Source organism: Budorcas taxicolor, chromosome 7 (genome assembly GCF_023091745.1).
Source record: "Budorcas taxicolor isolate Tak-1 chromosome 7, Takin1.1, whole genome shotgun sequence".
Lineage (NCBI taxonomy): Eukaryota > Metazoa > Chordata > Mammalia > Artiodactyla > Bovidae > Budorcas > Budorcas taxicolor.
This window is the reverse complement of record NC_068916.1, coordinates 100,639,782-100,665,107: the sequence shown is the minus strand read 5'-3', so window position 1 is coordinate 100,665,107 and position 25,326 is coordinate 100,639,782. Positions and strand designations below refer to the sequence as shown.

General features: G+C 36.9%; 1 protein-coding gene across 1 annotated transcript in view; it reads left to right on the top strand.

The window, feature by feature from the left end:
• The window catches only part of SLCO6A1 (solute carrier organic anion transporter family member 6A1), a 101,830-nt gene that overhangs the window by 19,549 nt on the left and 56,955 nt on the right, over positions 1-25,326 (top strand). The window contains exons 3-8 of the mRNA XM_052643558.1: positions 2,162-2,347; positions 3,949-4,038; positions 15,010-15,022; positions 15,426-15,535; positions 16,605-16,717; positions 24,194-24,338. Coding sequence (XP_052499518.1) covers positions 2,162-2,347; positions 3,949-4,038; positions 15,010-15,022; positions 15,426-15,535; positions 16,605-16,717; positions 24,194-24,338 — 657 coding nt within the window. The remainder of the gene's footprint in view (positions 1-2,161; positions 2,348-3,948; positions 4,039-15,009; positions 15,023-15,425; positions 15,536-16,604; positions 16,718-24,193; positions 24,339-25,326) is intronic.

Sequence of the window (25,326 nt, the reverse complement as noted above, 5' to 3'; positions counted from 1 at the left end):
GCTAAGGTAAATGGAGTACATGTACAAGGACAGAGTGAAATTCAAGAAACTAAGAGGCTAGGGTGTTGAAAATGTCAGATTGATTGTGATATCACCACTAGTTAATACGTTTATGTAAAATTGAATCATTTGTAGTTTGGATCACAGTTCTAGAAACCTCCTCCCATTTGACATGTGGATACTGGACCAGCTGAAAACTTCCACTTGTGTACTCTTTTGCAGTCTGTACTTTTGCCAGTTTTAAAAAAGCAAGAGAGTTCCAGAAAAACATCTATTTCTGCTTTATTGACTATGCCAAAGCCTCTGACTGTGTGGATCACAATAAACTGTGGAAAATTCTGAAACAGGTGGGAATACGAGACCACCTGACCTGCCTCTTGAGAAACCTGTATGCAGTCAGGAAGCAACAGTTAGAACTGGACATGGAACAGCAGACTGATTCCAAATAGGAAAAGGAGTACATCAAGGCTGTATATTGTCACCCTGCTTATTTAACTTCTATGCAGAGTACATCATGAGAAACGCTGCGCTAGAGGAAGCACAAGCTGGAATCAAGATTGCCAGGAGAAATATCAATAACCTCAGATATGCAGATGACACCACCCTTATGGTATAAAGTGAAGAAGAACTAAAGAGCCTCTTGATGAAAGTGAAAGAGGAGAGTGAAAAAGTTGGCTTCAATCTCAACATTCAGAAAATGAAGATCATGGCGTCCGGTCCCATCACTTCATGGCAAATAGATGGGGAAACTGTGGAAAGAGTGGCTGACTTTATTTTTCTAGGCTACCAAATCACTGCAGATGGTGATTGCAGCCATGAAATTAAAAGATGCTTACTCCTTGGAAGGAAAGTTATGACCAACCTAGACAGCCTATTAAAAAGCAGAGACATTAGTTTGTCAACAAATGTCTGTCTAGTCAAGGCTATGGTTTTTCCTGTGGTCATGTATGGATGTGAGAGTTGGACTGTGAAGAAGACTGAGTGCCGAAGAATTGATGCTTTTGAACTGTGGTGTTGGAGAAGACTCTTGAGAGTCCCTTGGACAGCAAGGAGATCCAACCAGTCCATTCTAAAGGAGATCAGTCCTGGGTGTTCATTGGAAGGATTCATGTTGAAGCTGAAACTCCAATACTTTGGTCATCTGATGCAAAGAGCTGACTCATTTGATAAGACCCTGATGGTGGGAAAGACTGAGGGAAGGAAGAGAAGGGGATGAGAGGATGAGATGGCTGGATAGCATCACTGACTCAATGGACATGGATTTGGGTGGACTCCGGCAGTTGGTGATGGACAGGGAGGCCTGGCGTGCTGCAGTTCATGGGGTCACAAAGAGTTGGACATGCCTGAGCGACTGAACTGAACTGAACTAATATTTTAAGAATATTTTATTATATAGACACATTTGAATCAAAATAGACAATCAGAATGGTTTAATAGCATTGCTTGGATATACCAATCTAACAACAAATGTAATTCCAACAAACATCTGTTGACTATTGAGCTACAGTCATGTGAATTTGAGAAAGCATAAGAAATAGAATGTCACTTCATAGAATTTAAAATATAGTACATTGCTGTATTATGAGTAACTCTAATAGAGAGAAATTTTATTGTATAATGCCTTTTCCTTATGCATGTGTATTCCAGAAGTTAAGGGGTTTAGAATGGAAAACTATATAGTGACATGAAGTTAACTTTAAGATTGCTGAAGAAGTTGATCTACAATTAATCTCAGAAAGTAATCTTTAGTAATTCAGATAACTTAGGACATCAGAAATACTTTTCTTCTGGGGTTGAAACTCAGGGGTACCAGATGCCAGATTTAAGAGGAATATGTGTGTATGTGTGGTTATATATATACACTTATGCACACATAAGTGGGTATACAAATATAATCATGCAATAAAGATTTATATTTGGTTTGTAATATGTGCATCTTTTCCAGTATTCCCACAAATTTTCTTTTATCATTGTTTTTTTCTGAGAACAGAATGATTTACTGTAGAACTACTGCATTAAATATAAATGAGATGTTAACTAAAATTAAAGCATTATGGTAGAAATAGCTTATAAAAGGTAAAACATTTCATAGAATACACTGCATATCTGTTGTATGTTTAACTTTTGACCCATTTAACAAAAATGTAATTATCTTCAAAAGATATTTGCCAAGAAGTGAAGATTGTCAAGCCTTGCTCGAAAACTTCATTCTCATTCCGATCAAACTACATGACTTTCTTCATCCTCGGGCAGAGTGTGCAGGGAATAGCAGCCATACCTCTTTATATCCTTGGAGTAACCTTTATTTACAACAGCGTTGCCACACACTCAGCTGGTATTTATCTAGGCAAGTTCTTTTCCCTTGTAATATGATTTTTATATATTTTCATCCTATCAAACTAGGTTGTAGTTCATTTCTCTAGGAAATAAACAACTCAAATTACTGGATTAAATTGCTTGAATATTTGTATGCTTAAGCTTTGAAGATATAGTGGGATTTGCTGCCATCATGTCCTTAAGGGAATGAAAACATCGTTTTATGCTTCCTCAGAACTAGATTCAGTGCAGTGCTGAAATAATTATTATTGTACTAAGTTCTCTACATATACCAACTCAGTCTTTTTGAAGGGCTTTGACATTTTGAAGTTAATGAATTTATAACAGTTCTTGTTGTAATCTTGTTCATCCTATCAAGGAGAGGAGTGGCATGCTATCTAATTAGCTACAATGTAGAATCCACTTTTATAATATTTCATGCTAGTGTGTCATACAAAAAGTAACCCTGAGTGTATCTCACAATAATCTGTACTCCTTTATATTGTAATAGTTTCTGGTCCCAGTAGATTATCTATTTGTACAGGGTTATCTAACTTTCCTTTTTGAAAAAAATTAGGTTGTTTTTACATACCTGTTGTGAAGGTGACTTAACAAGAAAATAACATTTTACACCAAAATAATAATTTTTCCACCAGAGATAAGGAAAGTCATGTCAATAAACTAAAATAGATGACATTCATATTTATGCTTGCTTTTAGAACAAAATTGCAGCAATTTATTAGTGTTGGCTGATGGTAGCAACAAATCTGTTTGTTTTGCTTTTAGTTTTACGGAATAGCAATTAAAAGCATACATGTATATATTACAGAGAATAGATTACTTTATTATTACCTCCTGCCTCCCTGGCAGCTATAGTGAAGGATGCAAAAATGATGTTTATATTGAAATATCATCTTGCTTTAGTACCACAAATTAAAGTGAAATACTTTTGAATTATATTAAATATATGTATATTTATTTAAATTATATTAAAATATAGATTAAATGTTATAGTGAATTATAAAATTATCTGAATTTCTCTATGTGCGTTGAGTAATATGCATGATTAATTTTATGTGTCAGCTTGGCTAGGTTATGATAACTAGTTCTTTTATCAAACACCAGGCTAGATATTTCTGTGATATGTTTTAGATGTGACCAGTATTTACAGTCAGTACGCTTTGAGTCAAGATTACCCTCAATAATATGGATGAGCCTCATCCAATCAGCTGAAGCCTTGCAGAACAGACAGGTTTCCCAAGGGAGAAACAATTCTGTCTCCAGACTGCAATGTACAAACTCTGTCTGAGTTTTCCCATCCTACTGGCCTGCCCTGTGGATTTAACCTTTTGAACTCAAGACTGTAACATTAACTCTTACCTGAATTTTCAGCCTGAGAGCCTGCCCTACAAATTTGGACTTGTCAGCCCTACAATTTCATGAGCCACTTCCTTGAAATCTCTGTCTCTGTCTCTCTTTCTCTCTCAATATTCTATTTGTTCTGTTTCTTTGGAGACTAACAAAGTATGCAATGAAGCTGTTAGAAGTAACCCATTTCCATTAGATAATTTTTATCATTTTGCAACAAAGCTGGGTTATGTAGTTATTTGATGTTCAGTATTCATTTTATAGGCATTGTGGAAGCTGTAGGAATACTTGGATATTCTTTGGGTTATACTCTAGGAGCACCCCTAATTAAGGTCTCTGTGCTATCTGTGAATAGTACTTTTGAGAAAAGGTAAGCTGTTTTTTTGCCTTTCTTTCTGGTTTACATTGTATAAAATATTTATTGAATAGATACTGTAGCTTATAAATGTATATTTAATTTATAATCATTATATTTTTTAAAGTATATAAATGTGACTAGTATGCACATATATGTACATATAAATACATCTAAATACACTGTGCTGTTTGAAATGTAATTTAAAAAGTGGCTTATGATGAGAGCCTTACTACTAATTCTGCATAGTTTTTTTAATTGTGTTAAAAAACACATAGTATAAAATTTACCATTCTAACCATTTTTAAGTGTATAATATAATAATATTAGCTATATGCATAATATTGTGCAGCTTATCTCTAAAATTTTTTGTCTTGGAAAGCTGAAACTTTATACCCATTATACAATTGGGACCTCTCTGGGAATCCAGTGGTTAAGACTCTGAGCTTTCAGTTCAGGGGGCACAGGTTCAATCCCTGGTCAGAGAATTAAGATTCCACATGCTGTGCAGCACAGCCAAAAACAAAAATCTGAAAAATACAAGTAAGAAATGATGTTCATTATACAACAACATTTCCCTCTTCCCCTCAGCCCCTGTTTACTTTCTGTTTCTAAGAGTTTGACTACTTTAGATACTTTACATAAATGGAATCATGAAGTAATTGTCTTTTTATGACTGGCTTATTTCACTTAGGATAATGTCTTCAAGACTCATCCATGTTGTGACATATAACAGTATTTCCTTCTGTTTTAAGTGAAAGTGAAGTCAATCAGTCATGTCCGACTCTTTGCGACCCCATGGACTGCAGCCTACCAGGCTTCTCTGTTTTAAGGATAAATAGTATTTCATTGTATGTATGAACCACATTTTCTTTATCTATTTGTCAGTTGACCTTTAGGTTACTTCAACATGGATGTGTGAATATCTCTTTGAGATTCTATCTTCAATATTTTGGGGATATATATACCCAGATTATTAGATTGTATGGTATTCCTATTTTTAATTTTTTGAGGAACTTCCATATTGTTTTCCACAGTGGCTGTATCATTTTACATTCCCACTAATAGTGCATAGTGCTTCCAGTTTCTCAATATCTTTGCCAACACTTATTATTTTCTCTTTTTTTAAGTGGCTATCCTAATAGGTGTGTACGAGGTGATATTTTGTTGTGGTTTTGATTTTCATTTTCCTGATGATTAGTGATGTTCAAATACTTGTTGGTCATTTGTATATCTTTTTTGGAGGAATATCTTTTCAAGTCCTTGCACATTTTTAAAATCAGATTTTTGTTCTTATTGAGTTGACATAATTCTTTCTATATTCTGGATATTAGCTTTACTCCAGATAAGTGGTTTGCCTATATTTTCTCCCATTCTGTAGTTTCTCTGTTCACTCTGTTGTTTCCTTTGCTGTCCAGTTTAAGTTCAATGTAGTCCCATTGCTCTAATCTTATTTTTGTTGCCTGTGCTTTTGGTGTCATATCAAAAATTAACTCCCAAAATCAACACCATGAAGATTTTCTCATATATTATCTTCTGGGAGCTTTATTGTTGCAAGTTTTATGTTTAGATATTTAATCCATTTTGAGTTATTTTCATATATATTGTAAGGAAAGGATCTCACTTCATTCTTTTGCACATGAATATTTAGTTTTTCCAGCACCATTTATTCAAGAGGTTATCCTTTCCATGTTGTATATTCTTATTCTTTCTGTAAAATATGATTTGTCTCATATTTATGAGAATATATTACTTGGATCTTTATTCTCTTCCATTGTTCTAGATTCTGGAACCAGTACCATACTTTATACCAGTACCATACTGTTTTGATTACTATAGCTTTATAATATATTTTGAAACCAGGACATATGAAGTCTCTGACTTTGTTTTTTCTTTCTCTGGATTGTTTTGACTATTTGGGGTCTTTTGAGATTCCATATGAAATTTTAGGATTTTTTTCTGATTCTGTGAAAAATTCTGTTGGGGTTTTGATAAGGGATTGCATTGAATCTGTAGGTCACTTTGGGTATTAAGGGCATTTTAGCAATACTGAGTTTCAGATCTATGAGCATGTCTTTCTTCCATTTATTTGTATCTTCTTTAATTCTTTCAGCAATGTTTTGGAGTTTTCAGTGTACAGGTCTTTGCCTTGCATGTTGCTCATTGTTAGTGTATAGAACTACACTTGAGTTGTATTAACTTTGTATCCTGCAACTTTGCTCAATTCATTTATCAGTTCTAACAGTTTTTTTCCTTTGGAGTGTTTAGCACTTTCTCAGAAGTTCATATCATCTTCACACAGAGATAATTTTACCTCTTCCTTCCAATGTGGATGCCTTTTATTTCTTTTTCTTGCCTATTTGTTTTGGTTAGAATTTGAGTATTATGTTGAATAGAAGTGGTAAAAGTAAGTAGATATCTTTACCTTGTTCCAGATATTAGAGGGAGAACTTTCAGTTTTTCACATTTAATACAATATTAGAAGTGGGCTTGGCATATATAGCTTTTATTATGTTGGCATAATTTCCTTCTGTTCATAGTTTGTTGAATGTTTTTTTATAATGAAATGGTGTTAAACTTTGTTGAATGCTTTTTCTGAATCCTTTAAGATGATCATGTTTTTGTCCTTTATTCTGTTAATGTGGTATATCACATTAACTGATAATTATATGTTGAATTTTTCTTGCATGCTGTAATACATATAGCTTCTTTTAATAATACTGGAAAATATTCCAGGTAAAAGGAAACATTTAAATGTGTGAATATAAAGTTCTCTTACTGAAATGAAAAAAAGGATAGCCAGTATATTACAGTGGCTGCTCAACAGTGGCCTTGAAATACAGGAAATCATGCTAGTGAATGTCAGGCTGTTGACCACTTAGCATAGAAGGGATACCCTGAAGTATGCTATGCTTAGTTGCTCAGTTGTGTCCAACACTTTGCAACCCCATTGACTGTAGCCTGCCAGGCTCCTCCGTCCATGGGATTCTCCAGGCAAGAATACTGGAGTGGGTTGCCATACCCTCCTCCAGGGGATCTTCCCAACCCAGGGATTGAACCAGGTCTCCTGTATTTTAGGCAGATACTTTACGTTTTGAGCCACCAGGGAAGCCCAAGAATACTGGAGTGGGTAGCCTTCTTCAGGGGAACTTTCTGACCCAGGAATCAAATGGGGTCTCCTGCACTGCAAGAGGATTCTTTACCAGCTGAGTCACCCAGGAGGTATAAATTTATACTAATTTTTATAGGTATTCAGTTCAGTTCAGTTCAGTCACTCAGTTGTGTCCAACTCTTTGCGACCCCATGACTGCAGCACACCAGGCCTCCCTGACAATCACCAACCCCAGGAGTTTACCCAGACTCATGTCCATTGAATCATGTCATTGATGCCATCCAACCATCTTATCCTCTGATACTAAATTTATACTGAGGTATAGATTTATACTAATGTATGGTTAGAACCTAGAGCAATATAAAAATTATGTAACCAGGAGAATATCTAGATGAACCTCTTGCAACTAGCACATGAAAATTGTATGCATTTTTAAGAGGCTCTTTAGCAGTTGGACAGGGTGACCCATCCTGTCAATGTTAATCAGCCTCTCTCATTTTTTTCTAACTACTCTAAATTCTTCCTCAGTAAGCTCATGTAAAAAGAGCTGGTTAGAGTAATAATGACTTTGCATGAATGCACTACTTGGACTTCTTCACACTAAGGACAATCTGTCAACAAGAATATTTACCAGGATATAATTATTAATACTGCTTATTGTCCAATTCATCAATAGTAGCCGTAAACCGTGAGTTCCAGATATGATACTTTCATCAGAAGACAAGCTTTTATCAGGTTGATTACTTTGTCATCAGGTTGGCCCTCCATTAACCAAGAGATTTATCTTTATAGGGAAAGATACATATCCTGGTTATGTTCTTTGCAGCCAAAGATGTAGAAACTCTACAGACAGTAAAACCAAGACCTGGAACAGACTGTGGCTCAGATCACGAACTCTTTATTGCAAAATTCAGGCTTAAATTGAGGAAAGTGGGGAAAATATCTAGGCTCTTCTGGTGTGAGCTAAATCAAATCCTTTATGATTATACAGTGGAAGTGATGAATAGATTCCAAGGATTAGATCTGGTAGAGAGAGTGCCTGAGAACTATGGATGGAGGTTCATACATTGTATAAGAGCTAGTGACCAAAACCATCCCAAAGAAAAACAAATGCAAGAAGGCAAAGTTGTCTGAGGATGCTTTACAAATAGCTGAGGAAACAAGAGAAGTGAATGGCATGGGCAAAAGAGAAAGATATACCCAACTGAATGCAGTTACAGAGAATAGCAAGGAGAGATAAGAAGGTGTTCTCAAGTGAACAAAGAAATAGAGGAAAACAACAGAATGGAAAGGACTAGAGATCTCTTCAATAAAATTGGAGATATCAAGGGAACATTTCATGCAAGGATGGGCATGGTAAAGGACAGAAGTGGTAAGGCCGTAACAGCAGCAGGAGAGATTAAGAAGAGGTGGCAAGAGCACATAAATGAACTGTACAAAAAAGGTCTTAATGTCCTGGATATCCACCTTGATGTGGTCACTCACCTAGAGACAGACATCCTGCAGTGTAAAGTCAAATAAAGCTAATGGGAGTGATGGAATTTCAGCTGAACTATTTAAAATCCTAAAAGATGATGCTGTTAAAGTGCTGTGCTCAGTACATCAGCAGATTTGGAAAACTCAGCAGTGGTCACAGAACTGGAAAAAGTCAGTTTTCATTCCAATCCCAAAGAAGGTCAATTTCAAAGAATGTTCAAACTACAATTCAATTACAGTCATTTCATGTGCTGGCAAGGTTATGCTCAAAATCCTTCAAGCTAGGCTTCAGCAGTATATGAACTGAGAACTTCCAGATGTACAAGCTGGGTTTCAAAGAGGCAGAGAAACCAGAGATTAAATTGCCAACATTTGTTGGATGATGGAGAAGGCAAGAAACTTGTAGAGAAACATCTGCTTCTGCTTCCTTGACTACACTGAAACCTTTGACTGTGCATATCACAACAAACTGTGGAAAATTCTTAAAGAGATGAAAGTACCAGACCACCTTACCTGCCTCCTGAGAAACCTGTTTACAGGTCAAGAAGCAGCAGTTAGAACTGGCCATGGAACTACTGAATTATTGTCACCATGCTTATTTAACTTCTATGCAGAGTACATCATGTGAAATGGCAGGCTAGATGAATCACAAGCTAGACTCAAGATTGCAGGGAAAAAATATCAACAACTTCAGGCATAGAAATGATACCATTCTAATGGCAGAAAGTGAAGAGGAACTAAAATGTGTTTTGATGAAGGTGGAAGAGAAGAGTGAAAAAGTTGGCTTGAAACAATGTGAAAAAAGCTAAGATCATGGCATCCAGTTCCATCAGTTCAGTTCAGTTCAGTTCAGTCACTCAGTCGTGTCCGACTTTTTGTGACCCCATGAACTGCAGCACGCCAGGGTCTCCCTGTCTATCACCAACTCCTGGAGTTTACCCACACTCATGTCCATTGAGTCAGTGATGCCATCCAACCATCTCATCCTCTGTCATCCCCTTCTCCTCCTGCCCTCAGGAGGAGGGGAGGATCTTTCCCAGCATCGGATGTTTTCAAATGAGTCAGCTCTTCGCATCAGGTGACCAAAGTATTGGAGTTTCAACTTCAACATCAGTCCTTCCAATGAACACCCAGGACTGATCACCTTTAGGATGGACTGCTTGGGTCTCCTTGCAGTCCAAGGGACTCTCAAGAGTCTTCTCCAACACCACAGTTCAGAAGCATAAATTCTTTGGTGCTCAGCTTTCTTTATAGTCCAACTCTCACATCCATACATGACTACTGGAAAAACCTAGCCTTGACTAGATGGACCTTCGTTGACAAACTAATGTCTCTGCTTTTTAATATGCTGTCTAGGTTGGTCATAACTTTCCTTCCAAGGAGCAAGCATCTTTTAATTTCATGGTGGCAATCACCATCTTCATTGATTTTGGAGCCCCCCAAAATAAAGTCAGCTGCTATTTCCACTGTTTCCCCATCTATTTCCCATGAAGTGATGGGGCTGGATACCATGATCTTTGTTTTCTGAATGTTGAGCTTTAAGCCAACTTTCTGACTCTCCTCTTTCACTTTCATCAAGAGGCTTTTTAGTTCTTCTTCACTTTCTGCCATAAGGGTGGTGTCATTTGCATATCTGAGGTTATTGATATTTCAACGAGTAGGCATATTTTAATTTCATGGCTACAGTCAGCATCCACAGTGATTTTGGGGGCCAAGGAAATAAATAAAATCTTTACTGCTCCAGTTTTTCCCCTTCTATTTGCCATTAAGTGATAGAACTGGTTTATTTCTGCTTTATTGACTATGCCAAAGCCTTTGACTGTGTGGATCACCACAAACTGTGAAAAATTCTGAAAGAGATGGGAATACCAGATCACCTGACCTGCCTCTTGAGAAATCTGTATGCAGGTCAAGAAGCAACAGGTGGAACTGGACATGGAACAGACAGGTTCCAAATAGGAAAAGGAGTACGTCAAGGCTGTATATTGTCACCCTGCTTATTTAACTTATATGCAGAGTACATCATGAGAAACACTGGGCTGGAAGAAGCACTAGCTGGAATCAAGATTGCTGGGAGAAATATCAACAACTTCAGATATGCAGATGATTCCACCCTTATGGCAGAAAGTGAAGAAGAACTAACGAGCCTCTTGATGAAAGTGAAAGAGGAGAGTGAAAAAGTTGGCTTAAAACTCAACATTCAGAAAACTAAGATCATGGCCTCTGGTCCTATCACTTCATGGGAAATAGATGGGGAAACAGTGCTAACAGTGTCAGACTTTATTTTGGGGGGCCTCAACATCACTGTAAGTGGTGACTGCAGCCATGAAATTAAAAGATGCTTGTTCTTTGGAAGAAAAGTTATGACCAACCTAGACAGCTTATTAAAAAGCAGAGACATTACTTAGCCAACAGTGATCCATCTAGTCAAATCTATGGTTTTTCCAGTAGTCATGTATGGATGTGAGAGTTGGACTACAAAGAAAGCTGAGTGCCGAAGAAATTATGCTTCTGAACTGTGGTGTTGGAGAAGACTCTTGAGAGTCCCTTGGACTGCAAGGAGATCCAACAGTCCCTCCTAAAGGAAATCAGTCCTTAATATTCTTCGGAAGGACTGATGCTGAAACTGAAGCTCCAAAACTTTGACCACCTGATGTGAAGAACTGACTCATTTGAATAGACCCTGATGCTGGGAAAGATTGAAGGCAGGAGAAGGGGATGGCAGAGGATGAGATGGTTGGATGGTATCACTGACAAAATGGGCATGGGTTTGAGTAAGCTCCAGGAGCTGGTGATGAACAGGGAGGCCTGGAGAGGTACAATACATGGGGCTGCAAAAAGTTAGACATGACTGAGCGACTGAACTGAATGGAACTGAACTTCTTGAAAGGAAAGGTATGACAAATCTAGATATTGTATTTAAAAGGAAGCATCACTTTGCTAATAAATGTCCATGTAGTCCAGGCTATGATTTTTCCAGTAGTCATATACATATGTGAGAGTTGGATTGTAGAGCAGGCTAAATGCCAAAGAATTGATTCTTTTGAATTGTATGATGGTGGATAAAACTCTTGAGAGTCCCTTGGACAGCAAGGAGATCAAACCAATCAACCCTAAAGGAAATTAACCCTGAATATTCATTGGTAGACTGATGACAAAGCTTAAGCTCCAATATTTTGGCCACCAGATGTGAAGAGCTGACTCATTGGAAAAGACCCTGATGCTAGGACAGATTGAAGGCAAAAGGAGAATGGAGCATCAGAGGATGAGATGCTTAGGTAGCATCATCTACTCAATGAACAGGAATTTGAGCAAGCTCCAGGAAATAGTGGAGGACAGAAGAGTCTGTTGTGCTACAATCCATGGGTCACAAAGAGTGGGACACAACTTAGCAACAACAGTAACAACAGCACATATCCTAGGCAAGAATTTTCTTCTCTACTGTCTTTGTCCATTTGGGCAGGTGAAACTCCAATACTTTGGCCAGCTGATGCAAAGAGCTGACTCATTTGAAAAGACCCTGATGCTGGGAAAGATTGAGGGAGGGAGAAGAAGGGGATGACAGAGAATGAGGTGGCTGGATGACATCACCGACTCAATGGACATGGGTTTGGGTGGACTCCAGGAGTTGGTAATGGACAGGGATGCCTGGCGTGCTGCAGTTCACGGGGTTGCAAAGAGATGGACACGACTGAGCGACTGAACCTAACTGAACTGAATAGAAATCTCATACTCTGAGCTTACAGAAACAGAAATTTACTTCTTATATTTCTGTATGCTGACAAGTCCATGATCAAGGTGCTGGCAAATTCAGTGTCTGGTGAGATCCTGCTTCCTGGTTCATAGATACAGCTATTTTCTCCCTGTATCTTTTCCTGGGTGAAGGGGCAAGAAGTCTGTCTGGGGTTTTTAATCACATTCATGCAGACTCTACCATTGTAACCTAATCACTTCCCCAAAGCTCCACTTCCTAGAACCATTAAAAGGAACCTTAACATACGAATTTTCAGGGGACACAAATATTCATTCATAACAATGTTTATTCTACCAACAGTGCCTATGCTATCACTACCATTCATATAGATGCCCTATTCATCCCTGTGGTATCTCATTCCTGTGGTTATCTCTCTAGGCTTTTTCTATACATACAAAGGCAGTATGACAGCATGGTAATTACAAAATTTACTGGTCTTAATCTGCACACCATTTTCCAGAAATATCTGGCTAAATAGAATGGTGTCATAGCTTGGGGCCCTCACCAGGTTTTTAGGTGGAGTTTTTGGATGATATGTAATATCATGCCATTTTCACACAGAAACAGTTTTACTTATTTCTTTCTGATTTGGTTGCTTTTTATTTCTTTCTCTTGCCTAATTGCTGCGGCTAGTTTAGCATCCTTGCCTTTATCTGATTTCAGAAGAAATGTTTTTAGCTTTTCACTGTTCAGTGTGATGTTAGCTGTGTGTTTGTCATGTACGGCCTTTTTAATGTTGAGGTATGTTCCCTCTGTGGACTTCCTCAGTGGCTCATTGGTAAAGAATTCACATGCCAATGCAGTTTGATCTGTGGGTGGGGAGGATCCCCTGTAGAAGGAAATGGTAACCCATTCCAGTATTTTTGCTTGGGAAATCCTATGGACAGAGCAGTCTGGCAGGCTACAGTCCATGGGGTTGCAATAGAGTCAGACACAATTAAGAGACTAAACAACAAAATGTTCCCTGTATACTCAATCCATTGAGTGTCTTTCATCATAAATGGATGTTGGATTTTCTCAAATGCTTTTTCTGCTTTAATTGGCACGATCATATGATTTTTATCCTTCATTTTGTTAATGTGGTGAATCATATTGATTGATTTGCAGATGTTGAATCATCCTTGTATCCTTGGAAGAAATCCCACTTGATCATGGTTGTGATCCTTTTAATATACTGTTTAGTTCAGTTTTCTAGTATTTGGTTGAGTATTTTTGCACTGATGTTCATCACAGATATTGACCTGTAATTTTCTTTACTTGTGGTGTCCTTGTCTGGATTTGATTGATTTAAATTGAACATCAATTTCAGTTTATTTTTGCATATAATATGAGAAAGGGGACACATTTATATTTTTTCCTGAAAGGAATATTTATTTATACTGATAACATTTTTTAGTCAGTCCATGATTTTTAAAATATTAACTTAATTTTTAATATTAAATACCATCTTTATGATAAGTAAAATTTTCTTGTATATATAGATTTTCTTCCTATCTCTGTATCTCTAGTATGTTCCCTGATATATTTTTTTTTATTTCATGCCAATACTAAAGGGTTTCAATAACTAAAGTTTTATTGTATTATTTTCCATATTGTTAAATAAGTCCTCATTCATCAAATAAGGGGCTGTTTTTACAAAATTGCTCTTCCAGATACATTTGATAATTATAGGTTATAATAAAATGTTTTGACTTGTAACAGTTGGATTTGTGTGTCAAATGAGAGTAGTTGCATGGTAATAATTGGAACCAATGCATACAATATAGTTAGAATGCATAGATGGGTTCAAATGTAAAAAGAAAGATTTCCAAAAGATAAAAAGCTATAATTTTATAAATAAAAGAGAGAAAAATAGAAATTTTATGAATGTTATAGTCAACAAGGAAACAGAGCCCAGTGATAATCTGGAGTTGAAACTCCCTGGGCATAACATATCTACATGTATATATCCTTACTGAATTATGGATATCAAATTTGTAACCCTGTGTCATTGCAAGTTGGTATTTGTATCCCTGAATAATGTAGCAATGGATAGGAAGTTGTCCCATTGATGAATAAACTGGGAATATTCTCCATACTCTGTGACAGTCAAAGCCTAAATGCAGGCTACTCACCAGGTTCTGTTGGCAGCAGATCTTGCTGGCATTAGAGTACCACCAAAGCTGTTTCCTGTGGATGTGGACTTTTTCCCACAACAGCTGGTTGGACAGCATCTTAAGTGTGTGTGGAACTGAAGATAATGGCAGCGATGTGGTAATCAGCTTCCCCAAGTCTCCTCCCTAAATGATATAAAATAATGTCATAACATGAAAATCCCTCACAAAAATCATGGCCTGAGCATAATTGGAAACAAAGAATGTTGAAACTACAAAACAACTGTGACTGAAAAGGGGAAAAAAAAATCAACAAAATCCCAGCAGAGGACCCTTCACATTTCCATCTTGCTCTGCCCACTGCAAAGCTTTGTGGTTTGCAAAGATAGACCAAGAAAAACCACAGGGGAGATAGAAGACAAAGGCTATCAAAGCGTGACGAGTTAGGGTTACTAGAAGGCTAAAACATGCTCAATCCGAGAGTTCAGAGAAAGGACTATAAGAAAAAGATTACCAAGAAATGGTAATGAGTCAGATACCCGGATTAAGTGTTAGTTGTGCAATTTAAAGGGCCAAGCTTGTTCTAAAGAATTTGGCACATGGTTTAAATGAGGTAAGAATGATTTAAAAAAATAGATCAGATTTAGAGTGATAGTCTTCTAAATGTGTGACTTCTGTCAGAGAAAGAAGTTTAAAAGGGACAAAGAATTACTGTTCACCACCTGAGCAGACAGGGGAAAAGTGGGGAAAGGAAAAAGTTTAGCATCCTACATGAAAGAAGAGAACCACATAATTGGAGAACTCACAACCACTCAATCTCAGCAAAACAAAGCAATTTAACAAAGACAAATTAACAGAAAATGCTCTTTCTCTCTCTGTTTAATTATGGCTTTGTAATAAACTATGCAAAGTTGAAAATTTTCATTTTCTCTATTAAAGTGTTGGAGACAGTGATGATAAAGAACGTTGGCGGCAGAGTTGGTGGAGTTATTTTGTTATTATTGCAGTTATTGCATGGTCTACATTAATACCATTTTCATGCTTTCCACAGAGTTTACGAGGTGACTATAAAAATATAATTCATTAAATTAAAGGAGAGTATATTCCTCACCCCTACCCTGATCCCCAATTCTCAGAATATAACTGAATTTCATTACTTTCTGTGTACATTTCTTTCTGTGATGGACAAACAGTGACATGTGCTAGTATTATTTGAACAAATAAAGCATGCCACCAAGTAATTATTTTATTTATGTACCAGACTGTCATTAGTACATATTTTTGTTTTTTTGTCATTCCTGTCTAAAAATGCTTCATGCTATCTAAAATTTTCTTGATGAAAGAAGCATATTTAATCTTATTTACCTATCATGATTTATGTTATAAGGTAAATTACTAACTATTAAAAGTCTTTGGGAAACACTGAAATATACATGTAACATTAGAGAAATCAAATAGCTTCCTAATGGTAGTAAATTTAATTGGTACAAAATATTTTTAGTGATACCAAATTTGTATTTTTATATTTTAGGGCTATGCTGTCAAATACTGTAGTCGTTATATGTAGCTATTTAAATTTTAATTTAAATTAAAAATCCATTTACTCAATCATAGGAGCTACATTTTAAAATATTTAATAGCCTCATCATAGCTAATGGCTATGATATTGGAGATATTGGAAAGTACAGATATGGGAAATTTCCCTTATCACAAAGATCTTTAGGACAGTACTGTTTTAGAAGAGCATGTCTTTTAGTTTATTAGCTTGACTTTGAAAGTGAAAGTGAAGTCGCTCAGTTGTGTCCTACCCTTTGGGACCCCATGGACTATAGCCTACCAGGCTCCTCAGTCCATGGAATTTTCCAGGCAAGAGTACTGGAGTGGGTTGCCATTTCCTTCTCCAGGGAATCTTCCCAACCCAAGGATTTAACCTGGGTCTCCTGCATTGCAGGCAGACACTTTACCGTCTGAGCCACCAAGGGCCACCAGCTTGACTTTAGCTTGTTCAAAAATAGTTCACTTACCACTTCAGGACCAATTGGGTATATGTTGGAATGTGTATGAATGCTTATTATATGTGTGTTAGTTATTTGAACATGTTATAAGATTCTTCTCCTTGTTAATGTATAGGCACAGCAAGGATAAAAGCTGGGAAACGTAAACAGCCTCATATTTTGGACAGAGATCAAACAAAAGATCAGGAATTTGGACCTAGTATCAAGGACTTATTTGCTACTTTCAGGGTAAAGTATTTTATATAAACAAGCAAATTAACTTGACATGTACAATATTTTTGTTATGGATTTAAGAAAAGTATAAAGTGTTCAACTTGAATCTGAATGGAACTTTTGAGGTCTTAATTAACCTACTCATTTTCTAGATAATGGAAAATAGGATCCATTTCACCTATGTGGCATCAGTACAAACTTGGTTAGTGTCAAAGACTGATACCAAGTATTTTTCCTTCTTCTATTGCTTTTAACTTTTATATTATAATGAATTTATTTTTTCTCTATATAAATAAATAGGCCATTTAATAAGATGACAGAGGTAGGTATTAGCATTATCTTTTTATTATATTAAAATAACTTAGAAAAGAACTTTAGAAGTTAACAAATACTCTCACAAACAACTTTTTTTTTTTTCATTTAGAAATGTTTATTTCAGAATGGCCTATAGGACCTTACCCAGTTAAAATTCCTGTCAGCCCTTCTCATGGGTCATGACTGAGTTTTGCTTTTATGAACCTACATGTCAAAGCAACAAAACCAACAAACATGTATTCAATTTGCTAATTTTTTTTGAGGATTTATGCATCTATTTTCATCAGAAAATTTGACCCATAGTTTTATTTTTATGTGCTTGTCTTTATCTGATTTGGTATGAGGGTAATGGTGACCTTGCAGAATGAATTAGAGAGTATTCCCTCCAAAATTTTTTGAGATGGCTTGAGAAGGATAAATATTAGCTCTTATCCATATGCTTGGTAGAATTCCCCTATGAGGTTGTCCAGTCCTGGACTTGTTTGCTGGAAATTTTTTCTTACAAATTCAATTTCATTACTAGTGATGGATCTGTTCAGATTGTTTATTTCTTCTTTAGATTCAGTTTTGGAAGATTGTATGTTTCTAGAAATTTATCCATTTGTTATAGATTGTCCATTTGTTGGCCTTTAACTATTTGCTATATTCTCTTACAATTTTTGTATCTCTGTGATATCAGTTGTAATTTTTCCTCTTTAATTTCTTATTTTGTTTATTTGTATCCTCTATCTTTTTTTCTTAGTGAACCTAGCTTAAGGCTTATCTTAAAAAAAAAAACAACAGCTCTTGATTTGGTTGATATCTTCTATTTAGACGGTAGGTTAAGTTGTTGGTTTCTGAGATTTGTTTCTCCAAGCAGGACTGTATTGCTATGAACTCCCCTCTTTGAACTGCTTTTGATGTATCCCATTGATTTTGGAATTTGTCTTTTTAATTTCCATTTTTCTCTGTACCTTTTCTGTTTTCTGCTTTGATTTCTTCACTGGCCCATTGATTTTTTAGTAGCATGTTGTTTTGTCTCCACGTTTCTGCTTTATCCATTTTTTTGCCTATAACTGATTTCTAGTTACATACCACTGTGGTTAGAAAAAGTGCGCAATACGGTTTCTGTCCTCTTAAATTTCTTGAGACTTATTTTGTGGCTGACATATGATCTGACCCGAAAAACACTCTATGTGCACCTGAAAAGAATGTATATCTGCTGTTTGGGGATGCAATGTCCTATGGATGTCTGTTAAGCCAAGTAGTCTAGTGTGTCGTGTAAGACCACCATTTCCATATTGATTTTATGTCTGGATGGTGTGTCAATTGATACAAATGGGGTATTAATGCCCCCTACTATTTTTGTATTCTTGCTAATTTCTCCTTTTATGTCTCCTTTTATGTCGTTAGTGTTTGCTTTGTATATTTAGGTGCTCATATATTCAGTTCAGTTCAGTTGCTCAGTCATGTCTGACTCTTTGCGACCCCATGAATTGCAGGATGCCAGGCCTCCCTGTCCATCACCAACTCCCGGAGTTCACTCAAACTCACGTCCATCGAGTCAGTGATGCCATCCAGCCATCTCATCCTCTGTCGTCCCTTTTTCCTCCTGCCCCCAATCCCTCCCAGCATCAGAGTCTTTCCCAATGAGTCAGCTCTTCGCATCAGGTGGCCAAAGTACTGGAGTTTCAGCTTTAGCATCATTCCTTCCAAAGAACACCCAGGGCTGATCTCTTTTAGAAAGGACTAGTTGAATCTCCTTGCAGTCCAAGGGACTCTCAAGAGTCTTCTCCAACACCACAGTTCAAAACATCAATTCTTCAGCGCTCAGCTTTCTTCACAGTCCAACTCTCATATCCATACATGACTACTGGAAAAACCATAGCTTTGACTATACCGATCTTTGTCAACAAAGTGATGTCTCAGCTTTTTAATATGCTGTCTATGTTTGTCATAGCTTTTCTTCCAAGGAGCAAGCATCTTTTAGTTTCATGCCTGCAGTCACCATCTGCAGTGATCTTGGAGCCCCCCAAAATAAAGTCTTTCAGTGTTTCCATTGTTTCACCATCTGTTTGCCATGAAAGATGGGACCAGATGCCATGATCTTAGTTTTCCGAATTGAGTTTTAAGCCAGATTTTCCACTCTTAACTCTTTCACTTCCATCAAGAGGCTGTTCCACCTAGCTTTCAGCCATAAGGGTGGTGTCATCCGCATATATGAGGTTATTGATATTTCTCCCGGCAATCTTGATTCCAGCTTGAACTTCATCCAGCCTGGCTTTTCACAGGATGTACTCTGCATAGAAGTTAAATAAGCAGGGTGACAATATACAGCCTTGATGTGCTCCTCTCCCAATTTTGAACCAGTTTGTTGTTCCATGTCCAGTTCTAACTGTTGCTTTTTGACATTCATACAGATATTTCAAGAGGCAGGTAAGGTAGTCTGTTATTTCCATCTCTTAAAGAATTTTCCACAGTTTGTTGTGATCCACACAGTCAAAGGCTTTACCATAGCCAGTGAAGCAGAAGTAGATATTTTTCTGAAATTCTCTTGCTTTTTCTGTGATCCAGTGTATGTTGGCAATTTGATCTCTGGTTCCTCTGCCTTTTCTAAATCCAGCTTGTACATCTGGAAGTCCTCAGTTCAATACTGTTTGAGCATTACCTTACTAGCATGTGAAATGAGTTCAGTTGTGCAGTAGTCTGAATATTTTTTGGCCTTGCCCTTCTTGGTGATTGGAATGAAAACTGACTTTTTCAAATTTTTGGCCTTAGCTGAGTTTTCCAAATTTGCTGGCATATTGAGTGCACCACTTTCACAGCATCATTTTTCAGGATTTGAAATAACTCAATGGGTATTCCATCATCTCCACTCGCTTTGCTCATAGTAATGCTTCCTAAGGCCCACTTGACTTCACACTCTAGGATGCCTGGCTCTCGGTGAGTGATCACAACAAAATGGTTATCTGGGTCATTAAGATATTTTCTCTACAGTTCTTCTGTGTATTCTTGCCATCTTTTCTGAATATCTTCTGCTTCTATTAGGTCCATACCATTCCTGTCCTTTATTGAGCCCATCTTTGCATGAAATTTTCCCTTGGTATCTCTAATTTTCTTGAAGAGATCTCTAGGCTTCCCCATTGTATTGTTTTCCTCTATTTCTTTGCACTGGTCACTGAGGAAGGCTTTCTTATCTTCCCTTGCTATTCTGTGAATTCTGCATTCAGATGAATGTATCTTTCCTTTTCTCCTTTGCCTTTTACTTCTCTTCTCTCACTTATTTGTCAGGTCTCCTTAGACAACCATTTTGCCTTGTTTGCATTTTTTTTTCTTGGGAATGGTTTTGATCACTGCTTCCTGTACAATGTCACAAACCTCTGTCCGTAGATAGGCACTCTATCAGATCTAATCCCTTGAATCTATTTCTCACTTCCACTGTATAATCATAAGATATTTGATTTAGGTCATATTTGAATAGCCTGGGCTTCCCTGGTGGCTCAGAGGTTAAAGCGTCTGCCTCCAATGCGGGAGACCCGGGTTTGACCCCTGGGTCGGGAAGATCCCCTGGAGAAGGAAATGGCAACCCACTCCAGTACTCTTGCCTGGAAAATCCCATGGACTGAGAAGCCTGGTAGGCTACAGTCCATGGGGTCGCAAAGAGTCGGACACGACTGGGAGACTTCACTTCAGTTCACTTCACTTCTGAATAGCCTAGTGGTTTACCCTACTTTCTTCATAGCTCAGTCGGTAAAGAATCTGCCTGCAATGCAGTAGACCTGGGTTCCATTCCTGGGTTGGGAAGATCCCCTGGAGAAGGGAAAGGCTTCACACTCCAGTATTCTGGCCTGGAGAATTCCGTTGACTGTATAGTCCATGGGGTCAAAGAATCGGGCATGACTGAGCAACTTTCACTCACTTCACTTCCATTTAAGTCTGAATTTTTCAATAAGGAGTTCATGATCTGAGCCACAATCAGCTACCAGTCTTGCTTTTGCTGACTGTATAGAGCATATCCATCTTTGACTGCAAAGAATATAATCAATCTGATTTCACTATTGACCATCTGGTGGTGTCCATGTGTTGAGTCATCTATTGTGTTGTTGGAAGAGGGTGTTTGCTATGGCCAGGGTGTTCTCTTGGCAAAACTGTTAGCCTTGCTCTGTTTCATTTTGCATCTCAGGGCCAAACTTGCCTGTTACTCCAGGTATCTCTTGATTTCCTACTTTTGCATTCCAGCCCCCTGTGATGAAAAGGACATCTTTTTTTGGTGTTAGTTGTAGAGGTCTTGTAGATCTTCACAGGACCATACAGTTTCAGCTCTTTGGCATTAGTGGTTGGGGCATAGACTTGGATTACTGTAATACTGAATGGTTTGCCTTTGAAATGAACAGAGACCATTCTGTCATGTTTGAGATTGCACCCAAGTACTGCATTTTGGACTCTTTTGTTGACTATGACAGCTACTCCATTTCTTCAAAGGGATTCTTGCCCACAGTAGTAGATATAACGGTCGTCTGAATTAAATTCACCCATTCCAACCTTCTTTAGTTCGCTCATTCCTGAAATGTCAATGTTCACTCTTGTCATCTCCTGTTTGACCACTTCCAAATTACCTTGATTCAAGAATCTAACAAGTTCCTATGCAGTATTGTTCTTTAGAGCATCAGACTTTACATTTACCACCAGACATACCCACAACTGGGCATTGTTTCTGCTTTGGCTCAGCCTCTTCATTCCTTCTGGACCTATTTCTCTGCTCTTCTCCAGTAGTATCATATCTTTTTGCCTTTTCATACTGTTCATGGGGTTCTCAAGGCAAGAATGCTGAAATGGTTTGCCATTTCTTTCTCCAGTGGACCACAGTTTGTCATAACTCTCTACCATGACCCATCCGTCTTGGGTGACCCTATAGGACATGGCTCATAGGCTTATAGTGACCCTATACGACATTACGTTACACGAAGCTGTGATCTATGTGATCATTTTGGTTAGTTTTCTGTGATTGTAGTTTTGATTCTATCTGCCCTCTGATGGATAAGGGTAAGAGGCTTGTGCAAGCTTCTGATGGGAGGGACTGGCTGTGGGGGAAAGTGGGTGTTACTCCGGTGTGCAAGGTCATGCTCTTCCCTGGGTTGGGAAAATCCCCTGCAGAAGGAAGTGGCAACCCACTCTAGTATCCTTGCCTGGAAAATTTCATGGGCAGAGGAGCCTGGCAGGGAAGTCACTGAGTGACTGCGCATGCAAGGGCATGAATAAGTGAAACAAAGAATGTTTATTCTAGTACACAATAAGACCCGATATAAAGCCATAGTGGCTAAAAAAAGAAAAGATACTATTTCCTCAGTACAAATAAACAGGCCAGTGGAACAGAAAACCCAGCTACAGATTAGTGTATATAAGAACTTGTCATATGATAGAGGAGGCACTCCGAAGATAATTGTTCAGTAGGTATGATGACTAACTCGGTTCTTTGTGTGGTAAAATGAAGTTGGCTGTCTACTTCATATTATGCAAAAAGATAATTTCTAGGTTAATAGAATGTGACTATAAAAAATGACAAAGTCAAAGTTTAAACTGAAAGAAACACGTTGCAATATAAGGATATGAAAATAATAGACAAGATTTGTAATAGTGTCAAATATGAACTTATTTATGGATTGATTACATTAAGACATTAATGTAATTTAAATTTCTTAAGTACATTACATTAAGATTTCTGTTCAATGAAGGAAGCTGACAGTATTAAAAGGTGGGTGACAGATATCTAAATCCAACACAAGATTAGTATTTAGAATAAATTAGAGTTCTTGGAAAATCTACAGAAGAATTTCAGGAAGCATATAAACAGCCAGTTCATACTCCCAAGTGAATACTAAATAGCTAAGAAATTATATGAAGAAATGCTCAGTTATATGTTTGAAGTTAGAGAATTATAAAATATAGCACTGTAATAATATGCATTCATCAGAATGGTGAAATTTTGAAAGCCAACTAATATTAAAGTGTTTGTGATTATGTGGGATGTGCCAGTTATCTGTTGCTACATGACAAACCACCCCCAAACTTAGTGGCTTAAAATAATAGAGCATCTGTTTTGATCAACTATAGTGAAATAAGTCTGGGTGATAAAGTCATCTGAAGGCTTGTTCCAGATATTAGCTTTTGATTCTGGCTGTTTGCTAGAATGCCCACACATGACCTCCCCATCTGGCCTGGTTTTTCTCAGAACATGGTAACCAAGTTCCATGGGCAGACTCCTGAGAGTGAGAGTTCCCCACAGAAGTCCTACTGTCAGTTTATGACCCAGTCTCAGAACTTGTGCAACATTACTTGCTTTGTGAGGCAGTCAGTCAGGCCTTTTAAAGTTCAACACCTCTTTCTTGGAGAATGGCGAAGTTCTGGAAAGGGATATGAAATCAGAAATGTTGCTCTGATGAATTTTAAAAAGTATCAGTCGCTACATGAAGAAAATGGGATTCCCTTGTATTAAGGTGGGAGTATAAACTGATAATTTTGGAGAAAAATTTGGAGAAATAATGGCATGAGGTAGACCAAATCCCAGAGCCCTAGTAATCCCTGTCTAGTATATATACTTCCAAAGACGCTCTATCCTATTTCCTTAAGGGTTGCACAAGGATGTTTAATGTCACCTTGTTTGCACCAGTAGGAAGCTCAAGTTGACTTAAGCATTTAACCCTATGGGAGTGGTATTACACTATGTAATGTGTTAAATTTAACCCAGAAGATGAATTTGATAAATACGCAGAAAATGATAGATTTCAGAAATAGTGTTAAGGGATAGAAAAAGAAATTTTAAGTTTATTTAAAAATATACAAATATAAAACATCACTGAACATTCTCAAAGATATATACATATCTAAGAAATACAGAAATCAGTTTGAAAATTAATATTCTAGTTCTAGCAGTCCTAACACACTGCAAGAGTCACAAATAAAAATTATAGGTGGTATGGAGATCAAATAGCAAATAAAAATGGTTCAAACACTACATGTCTTTTATGGTATATTGGTGAATTTTAAGTTTCTGTTTCAATTTTTATATACATATAGTATTGTCAGTTATTGACAAAGGTAAACTTTTTGTGGATCGGTCACTAATATACAGGTGGGTATATCTATTTTTCTTTACCTAATAAAATAAAATAATTCATACATAACTTATTTCTATTTCAGATTCTGATCAAGAATCCAATATTTATGTATCTATCTCTGTCGAGAGCTTCAGAATCTTTAGTTATGATCGGAGCATCTGAATTTTTGCCTATATATATAGAAAATCAGTTTATATTATCACCCAATGAGGCAACTACACTTGCAGGTAGACATTTACACTCATTGTACTCATTGTGAAATTTTTATGTAAAGTTTTCTTTTATGTATTTATGAAATATTTCAACTAAGTGGGAAGTAGAAGGAGCAGTAGTGTTTGCTTAAATTTTAAATATCTGAACACTGGTTGTTCAACTTTTAAAAATATGAACATTTTCCCATCATTGCATCACTAGTTTTTAACATAATAGAAATTTGTAGGACTTCTGCATTTCTCTTTTATCACATTTCTTTTCCTCCCTCTGCAGAGGTAACTTACACCTCTTTTAAAGTTGGAGTTCTTCCTTTTCACACATTTATATATTGTTACCTCTTATGTACCTGTCTACATACAGTCTATTTCTAAAATCTATATATCATTTTGTATGTGCTCTTCTGTTACTTTTATCTGAAATTATGTTCATCAGATTCATATTGATCTCTATTTAAGGCATTTTAACATTGCTATGGGATTCTATTTTATGAATACTGTTTCTTTTTCTATATCATATATATCGACATGAAGTTGCCTCCAACTGTTTCACTTTTCCAAACAATGAAGTAACAAATAGACTCGTATACATGTTCCTTGTGCACATTTGTAAAAGTTGATCTATGTTTAGACATCAAAGAGACCTTGCTATTAAGTACATCAGTTTTATTAGATATTGAGAATTGGTTCTCCAAAAGAGGTTGCAAGTGGAATTAAATGTTTTAAGGTTCTAGCATTAATGGGAAGATGGTGAATGTGATCATTTATTTTATGTTGTAAAAAATCAGGGATACATACTGTAACTTGCAGGTAACCAGTAAGAGAGTAGTAAAGAGTACATTAACTTGAAATATTTTATTAACAATTTAAAAAAATAAGAAAGGAAAATAAAGGAACATAAAACATGTAAGCCAAATAAAAACAAATGTTAATACATGCAAAAGTTTTGACTTTCAGCCCATTGTTTAGTAGATTTTGTGGTAAAGGGCACACCATTGTTGGATTG